The 21,401-nt window shown below is 38.7% G+C and overlaps 1 protein-coding gene across 1 annotated transcript; it reads left to right on the top strand.

Annotated features, from left to right (window-relative positions):
- Positions 1–1,850: 1,850 nt before the first annotated feature.
- LOC126369206 (monocarboxylate transporter 14-like) lies at positions 1,851–15,502 on the top strand. Its single transcript, XM_050013513.1, has 7 exons — positions 1,851–1,921; positions 7,941–9,486; positions 10,226–10,732; positions 11,577–11,798; positions 13,127–13,274; positions 13,429–13,566; positions 14,600–15,502. The coding sequence occupies exons 2-7, from the start codon at positions 8,236–8,238 to the stop codon at positions 14,761–14,763; spliced, it is 2,430 nt and encodes an 809-aa protein (XP_049869470.1). The 5' UTR covers positions 1,851–1,921; positions 7,941–8,235; the 3' UTR covers positions 14,764–15,502.
- Positions 15,503–21,401: the final 5,899 nt, after the last annotated feature.

Below are 21,401 nucleotides of genomic sequence, written 5' to 3'. Positions count from 1 at the left end.
AATTATAATAGAAAAATGCGTATTTGTAATTAATTACAACAAAGTAAATAATTATAAAAAAGTATTAAATGTCTGTGTTTATTGGCTTTCAAATATTCCAGATTATTTGTAATAAATATGTTTTGCACTAACATGAAATGTAAATAAAGTAAATTATAAATACAAATTCATACACTTTGATATACTTAACATAAACTTTTTGAAACTTACATTATATGTGCTCTTCATTGGTAGATTTGAAAGAGTATGAGGTAAAACAAAACGGGTAAAACTTTTACAATAGCAACACTTTTTTTTTTCTTTCTAATAGCTGCGTTCAAAAGTAGTACTTTCTATATCAATGGGAGCGTTTAGAAAATACTTTCCTAAATAGGTTTTATTAAGTTTGTTACCTTGACCTAGCCACTCCTCGCTTCCCCGTATAAAATGAAGTGGCACATTTATCTCTATAATCACGAATATGCCAATAAACTAAGTCATTAACATTTCCTCATTGTGGCCGATTCGAAAATATTCGTACAGTCGAAGCAAATTAACCTTTTACATCACAATAATACCCATGGGATTTGAAATACCATCCATGATTTATGGTATCTAATTATATATACTACTCGTAGATACTACTCATATTACAAGAACATAATAACCAAAACATAGCTGTTTATTGTCATTAAATAAAAAAAACCTTTAAAATGAGAATATAATTATACTTCTCAGAGATTGTCTTATCTATTTCCTACATCTGCATCTGGTCGCAAACTAGAATAACAGTCTATTTTTATACTACAATACGGCCTAAATAAATATTGTTTCATGCTAGGATGTTTTTATAAACGCCTGACCTTTTAGTTTAGCAAACATCCTATCTGTGTACACATATCAGTTTCTTTTGTAAGGCATTTGACTAAAACGGGCTCTTGGGACGCGGACTTTTTCACGCAAAGCAGTTTCACCAACTACAACGTGACCGCAAAGATTAATGTAAATATTGGAAAGATAGACAAGTGCATACACTTCGAGTTTGCTGATGAGCCAGACCTTTCTAGAGTTTATGGGGTAGATAGTTGTAAAACGTTCTGTAAGACTAGCTATTGAACCTTGTGTCGAAATAGCAATAATCAACTGAAGGCTCACCTATAAGTAGTTTGGTTTAACTTCGAACGCCACTTTCCTATATCGGTCGAAAAATCGTGAGAGTGGATGTTTAAATGAAGCATTCCGCAATTTTAAGAATAAAAATAAACTAAATTTTAGGTAGAAAGCTATAAATTGGTATGCGGACTATTTGTAACTAAGAAACAAATCATAAGTACATCATATTTTTTTGAAAATCTGCCTTTGAAGGGATTGGCCCCTACAAAGGGATGGTGAAATTTTATAAAGGACTTTTCGCAGTTTTCAAGGTAGGAAGCTAAAAATTGTTACTTTAGGAAAAGGGAACCGTGTTACCTCGAATTTAACGCGAGCGAATCCGCGGGTAAAAGCTAGTAGCTCATAAATTTCTTAAAGAGGGGTTAAATAATTACCATTGAATGTTAAATTCGATTAAAATATCTTAATATTTTCTATGAAAAATTCTTCAGACATTCGCTCATTAAATATTAATTTACTTTTCTACCTAACGCCGGTTTTCCTCGCAACATTCTCTCTGTGACGTCACAACTACGTCACGAACCGCCCGCAACAAAACAACCATCTAAATCAGACCCCTGGCAATATAAAGCTCCTCTATCAAAATGTTCCCTTGGTTAAACTGAGAGGGTGGCGTCAAGGGTCTTCGTATCCTGGCTATGAAAACTGCCCTCCCTCTATCGATCGTTACCAGCCTGTATATTGTCTGAAGCTGAAGCGGGTGAACGCCTTGGCTGAAATCTGAAAAAAGAACTTCAAAATACAATTTTACCGACGGCTTTTGCATTATGTAAGTCAATTTTCTATATTACTTTAATTAATAATTTTAGTCATAATAATAAACGTAGTGTTTATTCATTTCTTCGAATTTAATTAAAAAAACACGAGGTGTTATTTGTAAAAATGTATTTCCATAGGTACTCACTGGAAAGGTCAAGGTTCTTTCCCTGTTTTTATGCAGTAGTTCTTAAAATAGATTGCAAGGCCTTTCAATATTTTTATCAGAAGCATAAATACATGAAATTTTTATGTGTAAGGTTAGTATGATTTATGTGTATCACAATTAGTTAGTAGTTTTAGATTAGTAAGAAATCTTTGGGTGACTTGGATATTCTTAATTCACGCTCACATTTCGTATTGGGGTAGGTAGAGCAAGTCAGTAAACAGCTGGCCGCTTGTGTTGGCCGCATGTTATGTAAGTTCTAAGATGCATTATGAAATTATGATGAAGTACCTATTGCCATAGAAAATATCGTTACTTACAGGTATTCCATTCTACCAGTTAGTGAGTTACTATTTTCCACAAGGGTATCTTTATTTTTACATGAAAAAAGTTTTTATTTTCCTGCTTTTTTGTTAATATTTAATTTATATTTTAGACTATTCCTCAAAAAAATACTTTATACTCATCAATTGATAATGTATAGAATTAGTAATTAAGTATAAACAAAATGAAAGAAAGAAAATATTTATTCGGCAAAAAATACATAATTACATACAATACAATATAGGTACTTACAAACAATTTGCACAATAAATTTACACGACACTGTGATATTTACTGCACTTTATACTTAGTCTAATGTAAAGGTAATATTACCAAAAAAGCAGAAAAATAAAACCTTTTTTTTTATCACACCTTATGTACCTACAATTTAACATTTGGGTGGATGTAGTTAGTCCACGTTACATTCATTTCGTGGGACGCATTCACGCGAAGATTTAGGTGATGAAGTGGGAAAGTTCTACCTAAGGTTGCCTGACAGAAATTGCTGTTTAGCAACCATGCATACTTTGTGCAATAAAGAATTCTACTATCTATCTACTCAACTTGTATCCACCCACTGCTGGGTATAGACCTCCTCTCTTTCACGCCATCCTTTCCGGTCCTGTGCAAGTCTCATCCATTGCTTTCCGGCGTACCTCACAATGTCATCCGACCACCGGGCTGGTGGTCTGCTATAAAGAATTATTGATTAAAAATTCAATCAGCGATAAAATATACTTACTACTTTTGCGTACTATGCCTATTACTTTTGAAAGATAGAATAGGATAATTTGCTCAAATGATACTATTATATATTATACCTAATACCTACAGGCGGCAACCTTACCACCAACCCCACGTGGAGAAGCATTTAATATGCCCTTCATCCGTATCTTCGTATTATCACATTAGACATAGTGAAGACCTCGTCAGCGCATGTTTGAAAATTCAAGAAACCTTGTCACACTAATTTTAATTCCCGTAAAAAATTGAAACTACTTTACCCGGATTGCAAATAGCATTTTTATTACGAGATTTTATTGACGACTCACTAGGGTCGAATAATTCTTTCAAATATTTTATAATCCTCTCAGACGACGCCCTGAGCCGAGGTTCGCGCCCAATTGGGCACCCTCAGGCCTGTTGTCTTAAACGTTGTAGGTACCGGGTGAAAGCCTTCAGCGCTCCCCATTTGTCCGGCCAAGTAGTTAATGCCACCGTGGCAAATTTACAATAAGTCACGTCAAAAAGAAGAGATTTTATTGAAGGAAATCACAATATAATGAACATCTGACAGATAATATGTATAATATAACCACGAATATCTAATAGATATAACCTTAGGTACGTAATAGACATTAATTATTAAATACCTACTTATATAATAAACATCTACCTATTTGTATGCCTACTAACAGGCTGAATACCTACAGAAGTTAAATAATTTTATGTAACATCTTATTGAACACAGGTGTCATAAATAAATAAATATTTTTTTTTGATAATATGATTTTTAGAGTTCCGAAGGAACCTCAAAAGAATAAACGGAATCCTTATTGTATAATTTTGTTATCTGTCAGTCTGTCTGTCAAGCAAGACCCTTTTTCTCGGGAACGCGTGGACGTCTAATACTTATGTCGACGGTCCCTTGAAGCTGTAAAAAAAAATCGCACCAAAGATACGGCCTTTTTTAGCCTTATTTTCATACATATCGTAGGGGAATCAAAACCTATGTGTATAGGGTACTTTCCACAGAATTAGAATCGTGAAATTTGGTAAGAAGGAAGGTCTTAGTACGTCTCTCCGACGAGGCCAAGTCCTGCAGCGATGTATACGCTGTTTGTAAAGAAAGAAAATTAACTTTTCACTAACACAGTTGGCTCGAGCATTGTAAACGGCGATACAGCTCACCACCTATTAAGTTGGTCTAACAGAAAGCACGGTGAGATGTGGGTACTTAGTTCATCTTGCGATGGATGTACCTCTGACTACCCCAATTGCGATATTCTTATGTTGTTAAAAGAAAAATAGTATCTCTTTATATCAGTCCATTATGTTAAAGGATCAATGAATATTCGCTATTACATCAAATTACTTACTTACCTACCTAAATAAATTACTTTAAGTAATTGATCGTACAACTTACCGCGTCCACCCTATTTGTATATTTTAGGCTAGTAACTGCATACTTACATGTACTTATACATAAACTAATGCCTATTTCTCACTGGGCTAAACAGTGACTATGGAATTTCATTTGCTTGGATCCTGACACACTTCTCTTGCTTCCTCCACATTCATCAGTCGTTTCATACACGCACGCCGGTTTAGAGTAGACTGTACTGAACTGTTCCTGAGGATATCTCCAATTACTATACCTACTTACCTACAGCTACTAAGGTGGCGGTACATATCGTGGTAAATTAAGCAATTCATCTAAGAAAGCAATATTGCAATTTGAGATTTGCGCATATAAAAGTAAGTGCACAATTCAAATAAATGTCAAATAGCAATATTACTTTCTTAGATGAATTGCTTCGATGTGGCCATTTTTTACCCCCCCAGGTCGTCAGGATCAGACGTTCTGACGTCGATATTTTTCAAAGCCACAGAGAGCCTTGTCCCTAACAGACTATAATCAAACAACCTTCTAAGTATTCGAAGACAAAACTGTTGGTGCGGCCTTATAAATAAATAATAGGTGCAATAACGCCCGATAATTTTGATCGGTTCATCATCCCCCTAGAATTATCCCGTTTTCACAGGGTCCGCTTACCTAACCCGAAGATTTGAGAGGGCCGGTTTTTTACAGAAGCGACTGCCGGTCTAACCTTCTAACTCGCGAAGGGAAAACTAGCCCAATACAGGTTAGGTAACATACCTGGGAAAATACATTTCTCGGGAATTTGGGTTTCCTCACGATGTTTTCCTTCACCGCTGAGGACGTGATAATCATTTATGATCCAAACGTGAATTCGAAAACAAATTCGACAATCATTGGTTTAGACATGTGCTGGATTCGAACCTGCGACCTCAAAGTGAGAGGTAAGCGTTCTACCAACTGGGCTACCACGGTTCTCACGGTTAATTTTGATGGCTTAGGTACTTACAATAATTAAATTGTCATTACAATCGTTAGGTTATTACTAAGTTTATAATGAGTAGAATAAACCTTAGTTTATCGAGGGTCAGGCGATATAATTGCTATTAAAATGAATTATATAGTTGTAACAATTTGTTGAAAAACAAATGTGTTATCGGAACGATATATTGTGATCCAGAGGTTTAGCCAAGATTTCGTTTATGAAAAGAATTAATAAAAAATGCAATTACTTCATTCAAAATATTTAGTGTGTTGAACTGTACAACAACAGATTCCGTGGTCGAGTGGTTAGAACTTTAGGCTCACGATCTGGAGGTTCGGGTTCGATTCCCGGTGGAGTACACATAAACATACATAAACTCACGCCCGTAATCCCTAATGGGGTGGGCAGAGCCACAAGTAATCAAAGACAACTCCCGGTGGAGTGGTTGTCGATATCACTTTGTGAGGCTGTCCTTTGTTAGGTAAGACTTAAATCGTATGGCGTCAGATGTCACACACACAGATGCCGTGTACGATAACGTCAATGTGTAGTGTCTGTGTAAAACGATGTATGTATGAAGTGTCCGAGGTATACCTACACCTAGCTACACAGAGATTATTGCTCCTTTCATTCTATTCAACGCTTTTATTGAATTCTTGGAATATAGAGTGGTACTAAAGGAGCGCGTTAATGAACCCATCGCCAGACATGTATTTAGGGGAGAACTTTATAACCTAACCTTTAGGCAGATACCCAGAGTACGGTCACGAGGAGCTCGGTGGCGCAGCGGTAAACGCGCTCGGTCTGCGATTGTTGAAGTTAAGCAACTTTCGCAGAGGCCGGTCATAGGATGGGTGACCACAAAAAAAAAAGTTTTCATCTCGAGCTCCTCCGTGCTTCGAAAGGCACGTTAAGCCGTTGGTCCCGGCTGCATTAGTAGTCGTTAATAACCATCAATCCGCACTGGGCCCGCGTGATCTGAGCGCTCCCTATCCATCCATAGGGAAGGCCCGTGCCCCAGCAGTTACGTTAATGGGCTGATGATGATGATGACGGTCACAACTACTACTTCAACTTCAACTTTATGGTTGTATGGCGTCATAGAGTAGAGACAACCATTACTTACTGCCAATGTCAGAGTACTAATATGTATACACTTTGGTCACATTAACTTTTTGACAAATTAAACCGACAGTCTCATTTAATGTCAAATATGATAGTGCGACTGAGTTCTAAAGTGGGTAGGTACGTGATATTACTCATGACTGTACAAGAAAGAACAATTTAAAAAAGAAAAGCAGCCAATGGTGCTAATTCCTGCAGATGCCATCTAATTTTATTTTAAGTTATACCTGTCATTTTCTTATCCGTTAAAAAAGAAAGGGACGGGTATACGACAGGCATAAAATTTACGGAATACACGTCAATTTTAAGCAGTAATTTAAAACAACCGGCTAAAAATTTTACATCGGCCAATAACCCGACAGAATTAAGTAGACAGCACGTCAAACGGATTGCGTACCAGCGAGATGCTTATTTTATTCGCACGGGTTATTCATTCATTTTAAAATTAACTTGTTGATCCGTCCCTTTCCTTTTCGGCGGATAAGAAAATGACGGGTATAACTTTTTTTTTTGGTTTTCCCCGAAGGGTAAGGCAAAGGGAACTATGCCCATACAGCCATGTCTGACGTATTTTTTTTCTTGATGATTGACGGGTATAACTTAAAATAAAATTAGGAGGTGTCTGCAAGAATCGGGGCCAGTATCCTTACTACTTAAAGAGTTTTTACAACCCACCCACTTTGGGAACATTCCCGGGAACTGCACATCACTGGTTAAGGCGAGTAAGAACGATTTTTGTATTGAAAGATAAGCCGCGCAAATCAAAACGTCTTGCAATTATCTTACGTAGTGGACGCCAAGGTGTTCTATTTAATTCGGTCGTGTTGTAAGGTATCGATTGTAGAAATAGGAACTATTGCGTGGCTTGGCCCTTTCACTCGCTCTTCGTAACTTTGTAATGCTTATTCCTAGATACATCTCTGTCTAACTCATTTCATTTAAAGACGACATCACAATACGGCTTTATGTTAGGTACTACCAGCAAACTTTATAGAAGTTTGCGAAATAAAACCGGTTTATGGCTTTCTATATTTCCTTTGAAGGTTACCTCAAATCATTAATTACTAGTTCACGACATGACACGCCTAAGCAAGGTCAAAGTTCAATTGTGAATTATAATACGAGGCGTTAGTGGCATTGCAACGAATACTGAGGGTGTTAATCTCTCCAAAGAGGTAGAGGTGGCACATTATTATTAAGTTACATTACGTAATAAAAGTTGTTGGGATACTTTCCATAGGTTCATCCCTTGAGACTATCGAATGACGGTCACGTCGGGTAGTCTTAAGAAGTTATACGATTTCCTACATCACCGTCGTTTCTCATTACAGATGCAACTCAGCAACTGCCAAGTCGCGACTTCCCGATAATTGAGTAAGCGTTGTGGCGCTCGCTTGCGCCACTTGCCGCCAACACGCGTGTATGGGTGACGTCACACGCCCCCCCACCCTACTGATCAACATCTTGATGGTATCCGGGCAAAACAAGCCTAACACTCTCAAGCTGAACAGCGTGGCCCGGGAGTCCAGCAGATACTCCGCGCGAGACCCCAGGTTAAGACCTTAAGCAACCAGAAACCCAACCAACACTGCCAGTATTAGAAGCCTAAGGTATTATTTTTAAAATATGGAGCAAGAATTCGAACAAAACGTCCGACTAAGAAACAATAGAACGCCCAAAAATAAAGAACTCGACAACGCTGTAAGGGAGTCGCTCCTTTCTGACTCCACTTCTGGTATCGTCAAAGGCGAAGATGATGACGTCACTAGCATCGAGTCGTCCTCCTTCTCAAGTATTGATATGGGGGATAAAAGAGAAAGAGCTCTAACTGTGGTTTCGAAGGACGATCTCCAGCGCAAAAACAGCGCTAAAGATAAAACCGATCAATCGAAAGAAAACCATGTCACCATTACGGAGAATCCAGGCGAAGAAAAAATAAACCTAATTGAAGCTAAAGATGTAAATGGCACTGTAAAAGAAGACGACGATGATGATGATGATGAAAAAGTATCAATCCCAGACGGAGGTTGGGGATGGGTTGTTGTTTTGTCGTCATTCATCATATCCATGATTGCCGACGGCATAAGTTTTTCTTTTGGACTGCTGTATATCGAATTCCTGGACGAATTTCAGGCCAGCAAGTCTACTACTGCTTGGATTGGCAGCTTGTTTATTGCTGTACCACTACTGTCCGGCCCAGTGATGAGTGCATTGGTGGATAGATATGGATGTCGAAGCATGACTATTTTAGGAGGAATAATTTCAACTATTGGATTTGTGCTTGCATCGATCTCAACTACTTTGGAAATGATGATGATTACTTTTGGAGTTATCGCTGGGTTGGGACTTGGTTTAGTCTACGTTACCGCTGTGGTGTCGATTGCGTATTGGTTCGAGAAGAAAAGAAATTTAGCTGTAGGCTTAGGGGCCTGCGGAACTGGTGTTGGAACATTTGTCTACGCTCCTATGACTCAATATTTCATCGAAGAATACGGATGGAGAGGAGCCATACTGTTGCTATCTGGGACGCTGTTGAACCTGTGCGTGTGTGGATGCGTGATGAGAGACCCCGAGTGGTGGACATTGGAACAAAAGAAAAGTAGAGACGAGGAAAAGTCAAAGAAGGATGAGGAGAAGTCCAAAAAATCGAGTACATTATCAATAAATGCGTATGCGTTTGATTTCGATGCTCCTACAAAGGGGAAGAGTATGAAAGGTTTGATAGAGAGAGGGCTCCCAGCAGAAAAGGTTATAAGAACTGAGGCTGCTAGCATCAAGCGTCATCAATTCCTATTGTCATCCACTAATAAGGAATCGACAAAGTCTAGATGCGAATCCATGGTTGACATTCCTACCTATCTCACTTTTAACGATAAAGTAAGTTGAAACTCGTATTTTAATTCTTTTTATAATCACAATAGAAATTAAATCTCTTTATTTCATTTCTGATCTAATTTCGTTAAATGAACTAGTAATATCTCAGTTAATGACCCACAGCAGTCTTACAAAGATAAACACAACACACCTAGACTTAAAGCAAATATCTGCTTTACAAGTGTTTGCTCAGCCGGAGATTTAACACGTGCATTATCAGCTGTATCACATAATTGACAAACAAATTATGACATTAATATCCTTCTGCTTTTACCACTTCATCGTGAACATTGGCAACCAATTTTGGAAACTGACGTCGGTTTAGTAGGCACGATAATTATTCATTCGCGACTCCTGATGAGAGGTTATAAAAGTCCACATCAAAGCAATCGATCCAAAAAAGCATCAGCTCCCTAGCATTATCCCGTTTTATCTGCGAAGGGAAAACCAGCCCAATACATGTTAGGTCACATACCTTCGAAAATGCATTTCTCGGGAAAGTGGGCTTCCTCACGATATTTTCCTTCACCTCTGAGCACGTGATAATAATTTTATGATCCAAAAATGAATTCATAAACAAATTCGACAATCATTGGTTTAGGCCTATGCTGGTTTAGAACCTGCGACCTCAAAGTGAGAGGCAAGCGTTCTACCAACTGTGCTACCACGGCTCTTCCATCTAAAAATATTGCTATTTTACCCCGTGTCCACATCGTTATTAACAATCATACCAATTTTTCAGATATCAATGAGAATGCTGGATAAACTAGTCAAGAACACCAGTAAAGATTACAACATGGAGGTCCGGTACCCATCCTTTGCCATCAATCGGACCAGATTTAAGAGCACCCCTACATCCCCAGAGATGAGTCCTCAAGAAGACAACAGTCCTCCAGCAGTTGCCTATGTAAAGCAGACATTACATCGCACACATTCTGACAAATATGATTTCAAGAAGGAAAAGTCTTTTGAAGAGTATCAGCTGAAGAATCCTAGACAAGCTGTGATCAGACAGTCGAAGTCAGAAGACAGCAAGGAGCTGATCAAACAGGACAGTAAGGAAAACCGAAGAGATTGGCTTAAGAAGCAACTGTCAGTGAATCACCACTATTTGAAAGATCTAAAAATGCCAATTAATTCCATAAGCCACAGAAATGCAATGCTGAATATAAACCGGTATAGGTTGAAAGCGTCATCTTGTCCAGATATATTTAAGAACTCGATGATCACCATCAAGGAAGATGAAGAGGTAAGTTCCCATCCTCGTATTTGCTTAGAGAACATCAAAAGCGAAAATAAATAAGAAAAACAAAAGCATCTTATCGCTATGTCACAATTTCACGTTAGAATTTTGACAGTCTTAGGTATCAAATGAAATCTTAAGCTCACGACTATATTCCAATTGGGGTAGTCAGAGATACATCTTAATATTTAGACTTGAACTTATGGCCAAAGTCAACCAAGGGATTGTGTTGATAGCAAAGGAAAGGGCTGGTACGTCGCCACTATACAACACCAAACATGCTGCCTTCTGGCGACTTGTGTCTCAGCCCACCCCAATTAACATGAATGGTGTGGTGTTGGTCATATATAGATATACCTAAGTTGCTATTAGAAATTCAATACAGTTATTACCAAGAAATATTGATACTTGAAGTTCTTTGAAGAAGCCTTTCAAGTCCTTTCAAAGTGAATGTGAAGGAGTGAGTCACAATTTCTCTGAATTGCATGAGCTAGTGCTGTAAGACACGTGCCAAATCAACACATAAACACAGGGCATGACGCCTGTATCCCCGAAGAGGTAGGCAGAGGTGTTTAAACTAATATACACCCACTCTTCGCCAGTTATGTTTAAGTCCCATGTAATAGAGGTACTATTGCCATTAACCGGGAACAAATCCTGGAAACCACGAGAAGTCAATTATTTATGATTCACCCATGAATTCGAACTCACAGTCGAATTAAGTGGTTCAGAGCCAAAGCCGGCATTCGAAACCGTCACCCCACGATAAGCCACACGATCTCCGAACAGGTTTGTCAGTATGGTTTTGTAATGAAGATTGCTCATTTTCCTCACCTTCATCACTTTCCAGAAATGGTATGACGACTGCGTGAGCTGTCTCTCGGACATGTTTAACGTGGAGCTGTTCAAGAAGCCGACCTTCAACCTGCTGTGCCTCGGCACCATCATTCTGTTCATCTGGTTCATCGTCCCCTACTTCTACCTGGCTGAACACATGATCCATAAGGGTTACAATGAAGACGACGGAGCTCTTGTTTTGAGCTTGATTGGGATCACTAACACTATTGGGATGGTGAGTTTTTTTTGCAAACTGTGTTTTTATGTACTTAACTGATTCCATTTGAATTCCTATTCGTTAGGAAAAGAGTGGAAAATTGCAAAAAAAAAAATATAAGTATGGACTTTTTTTGAAAGCACATTAAGCCGTTGGTCCCGGTTACTACACACTGCGAGTAAGTAGTCGTTACATGAGTCATCAGAGCTTCGGCGGCTCAGTAGTAACCCTGACACCAGGGTTGATGGGGTTGGTAATCCACTTGACAACCTACACGATAGAAGACGAAGCGTTCTCAGTGTAACTTGTCATCATCATTAATTTAAGAGCCACGCTCTTGTCGGTGCATTCTCCATTCTTGTCTATCAATTCTTTCACTTCCTTATAAGACACGACGTTCGCCTTCTCTTTAACCTGTTCAATGCGCACCTAAGGGATATTGTTTATTTTTTGTGTTATGTAGTGTAAAGGAAACATCACAAGGTAAGTCATAAAAGCAGTCTCGCCAGAAATAGAATATTATCCAGATTCCAAATGTCTCGGGCGCTCTCGGCCAGCCGGCCGTGCCAAATACCCGAAGCTGTGTCAAATTGCCTACTCAACTGTCATCGTGACGGTAATTTATTGTGGTTATTGAATAGTAATGCTGAGTAGTATGAGGCAGATGCATAATCGGTACCAGCCCGTGTATCTCGTGACTTCGTTGTTTTTCATATCAGGGCCTCTATGAGCAGGAAAAGGCTTAATTGTAGGTAGTATACAAGACAAGTTCTATAAACACTGACCTTCCTTAGGTATCCTTTGGAAATTTTCCATGTTATAGTGTAGAATAGGTACAATTTAGGGACGGCACTGAAAAGTATCGGCGCCCGAAGGACGTAATATACGATCCCTAGCCATAGAAGCGGTCAATCAGCTCACGACAACAAACACTTCAGAACCCCGATACCCGAGTTTCCCTCATTCAGCGCTTGTTCGGCTACGTAGTTAAGGCCATTTACGATAAATCTAAAATAAGTCACGTAAAAAAGTACAAAGGTTCAAAGAACCTCAGTTCGTTGCCAGAGATAATAGAGACCTGGGGGGCTAAAACGCCACATCGAAGCAATTCATCTATAAAAGCAATATTGCTATTTGACATTTGTTTGCGTTGCGCGCTTACTTTTGTAAGCGCAAATGTCAAATTGCAATATTTCATTTTTTCTTTTTTTTTAAATTGATTCCATGTGGCCTTTTTAACCTCCCTGATTGAATTCGACTCTTGAAAATTTTACATTATAAAAAGATACATACAAACTCACGCCCTTAATCCCTAATGGGTCTCTAATAATAATCGTGTCTTTCAGGTGGGCCTCGGCTGGATCGGCGACTTCCCTTCGGTGTCCATCGGCAACCTGTACGCTGTGTGCCTGGTGCTCTGTGGAGCGTCAGTTGCCTCCATCCCCTTCGCCGTCTACAACTACTGGCTCCTCTTGGCTGTTGCTGCTGCTTTCGGTACGATTAAATTTACTTATTTTTTTAAATACAGGGTCAGTTTATTAGCCGACTTGAAAGAAAAGGAAGTTAGCTGAAAATCAGCGTCACGGTCCAGCTACAGCTAGGCTGTGATATTTGCATTGAACTTTATCTAACGGTCTTTGGGTTAAAGGTCTTCTGTTCGCCGCGTCGTTCACCTTCACTCCAAGTCTGTTGGTGAAGCTGGTGTCCTTGGACGACTTTACTGCTGCTTATGGCTTGGTGCTGCTGGCTCAGGGGATCGGTCATCTCATTGGTCCGCCTTTGTCTGGTAAGTAAAGCAACACAATTAATAATTTTATTATTATATTAATAATTTTAATATTTTTGGGTTTCCTCACGATGTTTTCCTTCCACATTCCCGAGCAATGCATTTTCGAAGGTATGTGACCTAACCTTGGGCTGGTTTTCCCTTCGCGGGTTGGAAGGTCAGACAGGCAGTCGCTTGTATAAAAAAACCGGACCTGTCAAATCTTCAGAGGACTAGAAATAATAATTTGAAAAAGAAAAAGCAGCCAGCGTCCTTAATATTGAAGAGTTTTTACAAATTCCCACTTTGGAAACATTCCCTAACAAACTTCGCCGCCTTATAGTGTCTGTATCTCACTAGGACACCACCACACTTCCACGGTCATGCCAGTGCAAAATGAATGTAGGTATTACATACAGTTTTATAAATGGTGTATCACACCTGGCTTTACGACAGAGTTGCCTGCAACCGAATCGCGAATAATTTCCCGTTGATGGCGCAACCATGGTATCTTACTGACATAGTGTCCTTAGTAATAATTGACTTACTGTTTCCGTCCAACAGACGGAAAATTAAGGAGCGACTGAAAAACAGCGTCTGTTGCTTCGGAAATAGACACAATGCTGAGTTCGTGTCCTATTACAGTACATTATGTACTGAGTTTTAAAAATTGTTTTATGATATTTTGTTGTTTCTACTCTGTTTGTAACAATTTGTTGAATAAACATTTTCTCTCTCTCTGTCTCTCTGTTTCTTTGGGTGGTGTGGAGGGAGGTGTGGCTATTTGGTTCATCTTGCGCGATCGCAATCAAAGAGCAAAAGTTCAGTCACTGAGCCCAGCGAATTATTTGTAAACAGTGGTGAAATTATGAACCATTTGTTGACATAATTATAAAAATGTTTTTGTTCTATTACAGAAACGACATAACCAGGAGGTCTTAAGTGCAACCAGTTAATTTAATTTATTACTTTGCAAGAAACTGATTGGACTTTTGTAGCTTATCGTACCTCTGACTACCCCAATCGAGAATGTATCAAAACTGTTCCATTTCAGGTCTAATCTACGACGTGACGTTCTCGTGGGAGCTGTCATTCTACTTGGCCGGCGGTTGGATTGTCGTGGCCGGGCTACTCATTGCATTCATCCAACCAGCTCTCAACTACTACGCCAGGAGGAGAGAGGACGCTGATAACAGAAGCGAGTCTAGCTTGGCTTAGGTCTTATAAGACTTAAGCACACCTCAGACACATCATACAAAACACCTTGTTTTATACAGACACTACACATTGGCGTTATCGTACACGCGCATCTGTGTGTGTGACGTCTGACGCCCTTACGATTGACGACTAAAGTAAGTCCGAAGGGGCACGGGGGAAGGGGGGTTCAGGTAAACCTAACTCAGCCGCTGGTTGCTGTTCTATACATAAACTGCCTATATACGTCCCACTGCTGGGCACAGGCCTCCCCTCAATCAACCGGAGGGGGTATGGAGCATACTCCACCACGCTGCTCCACTGCGGGTTGGTGGAGGTGTTTTTACGGCTAATAGCCGGGACCAACGGCTTAACGTGCCCTCCGAAGCACGGAATCATCTTACTTTTTCGGACAATCAGGTGATTCAAGCCTGAAAAGTCCTTACCAAACAAAGGACAGTCTCACAAAGTGATTTCGACAATGTCCCCATCGGGAATCGAACCCGGACCTCCAGATCGTGAGCCTAACGCTCTAACCACTAGACCACGGAGGCTGCTATACGTAGTATTATTCCTTATTTTATGACCTAAGTCTCCTTCCTAAGACCTCAATTTCAATTCACCACTTGCTTATCCGCTAAAGTAACGAATGCCATCTGAACAAGTCCCAAAAAAGGTTTTGTATATAACCAAAATGAAAACCAATGTTTCGGTAAATCAGACAAGATTTATTGGTCATTAAATCTAAAATATAATTTCCTTATGAACATCTCGATACCGCGTTTTAATTCGGTACAGCGCCATCTAGCGATCGTCTTACGGACTAATTATATGATAATAAGTTTAACCTTTTACAAACTTAAACACCATCCGAGGAAAGTGTACAACAAGAGCTGTATCCACCAACTCATCTACAAAATGAATGTCGTATCCGACAACGGCGATCTCATTCTCTTCTCTTATGCGCTCGAATGTGACTGGCAATGCTATACTTTGTTTTGAACACCCGGTCACATTGGAGGCAGAATAGTCCATCCGAGTTGAAAGTGTAGCTATGGATGGGTTTGGGATGATCCTTGCGTGTTTGGCGTTTTTCGTCGAGCTCTTTCAGACGATTTTGCTCGAAGTTGGCTACCCCTGTTTTGACACAAGAAAATTAATATATGCAGTTATACAAAGATTGTCTCACCAATCCCCTACACACCTAGTCACTGTGGTCCTGTGGCTCACCGGTTTGCTTCTCAAAATGGAGAGCGCCGGTTCAAACTCCTGCAACGGACTTGCACCATTGGTGCTAATTCCTGTAAATACTATCTAATTTTATTTTTAGTTATATCTGTCATTTTCTTATCCACCGAAAAGGAAAGGGACGGGTAATCGACAAGCATAAAATTTATGGAACACACGTTAATTTTAAGCACAAATCTAAAACAACCGTCTAAAAATTTAACATTGCCCAGTAACCCGACAGAATTAAGTTGACAGCACACGTCAAACGGTTTGCATACCAGCGAGATACCTTTTTGATTCGCCCGGGTTACTCATTCATTTACTCATTCTTCCTAAAATTAAGAGCTGTCAATCATCCGTCCCTTTCATTTTCGGCGGAGAAGAAAATGACAGGTAACTTAAAGTAAAATTAGGAGGTGTCTGCAGGAATCAGGGCCAATAAGTCATTAATTAATTTTAAGTGCAGTTTTCATTAACACAGTTGGCTCGACCATTATAGACGGCGATAGGGCTCACCACCTATCACGTTGGTCTAACAGAAAGCTCGGTGAGGCTTGGGTTCTTTCGGGACCTTTCACTACCCTAATTGGGATGTTATGAGCTTATGTTATGTATGTTGGTTGCCGAACCTAACCTGGTTGCGGAACATAGCTGCAGGCAGTCGAATCCTGAATATTTTCTCAGCGGTGACGCAAGAATAGTTTCCTCGTGAGACAGGGCCTTTCCTGAAACCCTGATACCTATAACCGTCGTATGTTTAGGGACCAGCCATGTCTATTATGAATTACTGCATCGAAGGAATTGTAGCTTGTAAAACATACCTGAAGAAATAAATACCAAAATAGGTATAAACTAAAGTACATAATGCAGTTGACACCTGTCTGTCTGGTTACTCAACCAACAAGACACTAGGTGAGATAGCATAATTATACATAATTATACAACTGCGTACATTTTCTTGGCGCAATTGTGTTCAATGCAACTATAAAATAAAATGTTTAGTTTTGAGCCTTTTCCTCTGGACTAAGTAGGTACCTATTGGAGTCTTCTCAGATATCGCGCTGAGTCAGTTGTTAGCTATCGACGATAAGGGATTGTACACACACAATACGGTTCGGTCTTTTGACAACCAACGGGCGTACCTTCGATGAACATGTTCAAAGTTTAAGTAGCTGATAAATTCGTAGTTCCTATTAAAGGTTTTAAGTTGCAGTTCCAAAAACAGAACAAAAGTACTTACTTTTAAAAATCGAATTGGCTCGGAAAATGATATGCCAAATTTTTGATGCGATATTTCGTAAAACTGCGGCAAATTAAAAAAAAATATTGGTAAAAGAATTAGTATTAGAATTGACACAATGAAAATACCTACTAAGCGAGACAATATTAGTTCAATTATGTTTACTTACCTTATGCATTTTATTTTAAGGTACTTAGAGAAATTGTTAGTCAATGGAACTTAAGCTGTCCACATAAAGAGCCGGTACCGCCAGCGTTGCGGCAAAATTTTGTGTGAATGCGTTCATACAAACTCAGACCACACTCTGGACAATCCATACAAAAATACCTTTCTTAGATACCGCGTAATGAGGGACATTCCTGGCGATTTCCCGCCCCCCCCCCCCCTGCCCCAAAAAAAACCAGATGGCGCTGTACAGATTTGCCGTCGTTTAACGTTCTAATTTCGTGGATAACAGACATAATGCATCTTTTATCTTTGTGTTCGAGTATATCATAACCCTTTTTTACACTCAACCACAACACATCTTACACAAATATCTAGCTACAATTATTTTTATATAATGTTTTACCATTACATTATATTTTTGAATAATTATGTACCCGAGTAATAAGAAAATAGGTAATTATCCCGTTAAATCTGTACAACGCCATCTATATTGTTTTTGGGGGGCTTAGACTGGAAAGTCCGTCATTGCGAGGGAGACAGACAGAACACGCGCTCCTCCTTACTCTTTAGCGGCTTACGGCCATTTAGATTCAAACAAGACCCAAAGGGGGTGAGGTAAATTTTGCACGGCGCCCGATACGAATTGGTGCGGGCTGAGGATTACCGTTCTATTGTAAGCCGCAACGCCTCTGGTACCGTTTCTATATGCTTAAAGCTTTAGTTTTATTTATTATTATAGTTCTAATGCGTTATAACATTCCATATTACATACATAATATTTAGATATAAGCCCAAACAAGTGATTAGGCACGATTTGATGCATTCTATACTATTAAACGCGTTTTGAAGATGAGTCATGGATAAATAAAATAAAATATTAAAGAGGTTGAATGAAGATGTCGATATGCGTTAACTATTAGAAATACCTAAATACATTAAGTCAGGTCAAAAATCAGGAAAGTGGTGCTGACATTACATTACTTAGGATCAAGTAATCCGAAATAACGACCTTTTTTGGAATAATCAGCGACAGTTACTTTTGGATTGCTAAAATAGTACCTAATAAACTAGATACTACTTATAATTCTGTTTCGGCTATGCCGAAAATGCCAGACCGAGCGTATGTAGCCTAACCTTTATGTACTTCAGAGACATTTAATTTTCGATAGTCCATTTAAAGTAATTGTGACCAATTTACATCAATTTGGACAGCAATTCGGCTAACACCGTCTCAATTTCTTAAGCGTTTAAATACAATGTTCATTTACAACTATTGTTTTAATAGTTTGTTGTATTTAAACGAGATATACGAACAAATATATAAGTTTGACTATACAAATACCTATAATAAGGTTTTATTTTTTTCAGTAGAGTAGATAGAGCTGGAGGGAGTACCTACTTAAGTATTTAAATTCTTATTCTAATGACGTATTATTTCCATAAATAAATAAAATTAGTACTTTTAGGTTTTTTGCTAGAGGTAATATTGTGTTATGACATCTTGTTGTTTACCGTGTTTGGTTCCATTTATTTAAATGGCATTTATTTCAATAACAAAATCGACAAACAATCCTTTCTTCTTGAGGAATCGAACAAATGGCGTTCAACGTTGCATTAACTTTAGACTGATTAAAACCTCCACTTTAAGCTAAAATACCTACTTGCAATAAAATTTCATAATAACTACTTTTAAATGTATTTTTAAACTTTTAGCCACAGTCTACTAATTATTTAAGATTTTAGAAGTATAATTCATATTATATTACAATTTTAGAGTAAGTTTTGAAGCGGGAAATATACTTTTAAAAGTTCTAAGTGAATGAAACTATGAATTTCAAATACTTATTGAAGTTAGGTTGCCTTTAGTGCCACAGAAAAGTTATTAAATATTCTTACCAATATGAGTTAATAGTGATTTTAGGGGGAAAGCACAATAGTGCGATGTGGCGTCGTCGCAACGGAAAAGTTACATCGCAATGAGGGAATTTTCAGGCCAAGTTCCACAAAAAAAGAAGGCGCTGTTTACCTTTTTTCTCATTGTTTGGGTACATACTTAATTATTGAAAAATATAGTGTTATGGTAGAGGCATAAATATAATTGTTGCTTGATATTTATTTCAGATATGTACGGTCACGAGCAATAGTTTACACTTTGGTACCATGTCACATTAACTTTTTTGACAAATTGAACTGTAAGTCTCACTAAATGTCGAATATGTTAGTGCGACAGAGTCCTAAAGTGGGTACATTATATTGCTCATGACTGTATAGTATAGAATTATGTTGCTACCTATATTGCTTCTCTATATTTTGATCAGTATAATAGTGGTTGGAAGATGTGTTGTGACTGGGTATAAGTATTAACAGGATATAAGATATTATGTCTGGAATTTTTGAAATTAGAAGGTAAGTACTTAACGAAGACAAAGTTTACGCAATTTTTATATATTTTTTTTTGGGAACGTGTGCGGCCTGCAAAGTCCTTCATTTGCACCAAGTTAATACGTTGCGACATCGCACCACACTTATTGTGTCTTAGCCTTTATATTACAAATAAAATAAAATCCCTGCATAAATACTTAGAGGAAAGTATGCACAATGTTAAGAAAAAAAATAAAGAATAGTTTTTAATCTATTTACATGGCACAATGTATTGATATTTTAAAAATGTCTTTCGTACTTATGACTAGTAAGATATAAAGTTTAAAATTTGACTTAATTTATATAAAAAAATATATTTAAATGTATAAGAACATTTAATGCGACGAATTTAGCATTTAATACGCCTATTAAAATTGTGTAACCAATTTATTGTTAAAGTATAACCTACAATGTTGATAAAATATTAATAAAAGTTATTTAACATCTACATACCTACTTTTTTTTTATAGTAATCGATCCTCGATTACTCTAGCCATAGAGGCAGCCAATCAGCTCGCGACATCAAACACATCAGGACCCCGATACCGATCCTGCCGGCGTGGTCGACGATTTCCCTCAATCAGCGCTTATCGCTATCGACCCGCTAGGGTCCATTAGTTAAACGTTGTAGCGGGTGAGAGCCTTCAGCGCTCCCCATTAGTCCGGCCAAGTAATTAATTCCATTTGCGGCAAATCTACAATAAGACACGTCAAAAAAAAATATCACAGCGCTTGTACTCTGGCCGTCTGTGGACCCTGAAGGTATTACAGACGAGAGATGTATCTCTGTCATTTAAATATGTATTACAACATTCGTCACAACAATCTCCTGGTATCTTCTTATCTGATAGTATGAAGATAATTGTCTTGTTTAATTAAAATCTCGACTTACGCAACTCCCATAGTAACTACGTTATCATTTGTCATGCTTATCTATTTTTCTGTCATCTACGTCGAGTCGTTACCCACTGGACACCTCAAGGCGGGTATAAAAATCGAGGCAGACCGCGTAAAAGATGGTGTGACGACCTCAATGCTTATCGGAGGTCGAAAAGAGTGGAAGAATCAAGGGGAGGTATTTTCCCAGCAGTGGTAATATCTATGCTTTTTTTTTGACGTGAATTATTGTAGATTTGCCGCAGATGGCATTAACTACTAAGCCGGACAAATGGGGAGCGCTGAAGGCTCTCACCCGGTATAACGTTTAAGACAACAGGCTGCCTGAGGGTGCCCAGTTGGGCGGGAACCTCGGCTCAGCGCGTCGTCTGTGAGGAAAAATATTTGAAAGAATTAATCGACCCTGGTGGGTCGATAACGATAAGCGCTGATTGAAGGAAATCGTCGACCATGCCGGCGGGGTCGGTATCGGGGAGAATATCTACTATGTATTTCCCAATCGCACTGTTCTCATTTCTTATTCTTCTTCTCTTGTGTGGGTTATGTCGCCAATGACCAACCTCATCAACCATGGCGTCAGGGTTACTATTGAGCTGCCAAAGGTCGCTGACATACTTAACAAAACAATAAGCTTTACCGAGTTTTATTAGACTATCAACATGAACATTGTGAGAAACTGAATATCTAGGATTTAGATAGGAACTGC

This window comes from Pectinophora gossypiella, chromosome 8 (genome assembly GCF_024362695.1).
Source record: "Pectinophora gossypiella chromosome 8, ilPecGoss1.1, whole genome shotgun sequence".
Classification (NCBI taxonomy): domain Eukaryota; kingdom Metazoa; phylum Arthropoda; class Insecta; order Lepidoptera; family Gelechiidae; genus Pectinophora; species Pectinophora gossypiella.
The sequence above is the reverse complement of the archived record's forward strand: the minus strand, read 5'-3'. Positions and strand labels throughout refer to the sequence as shown.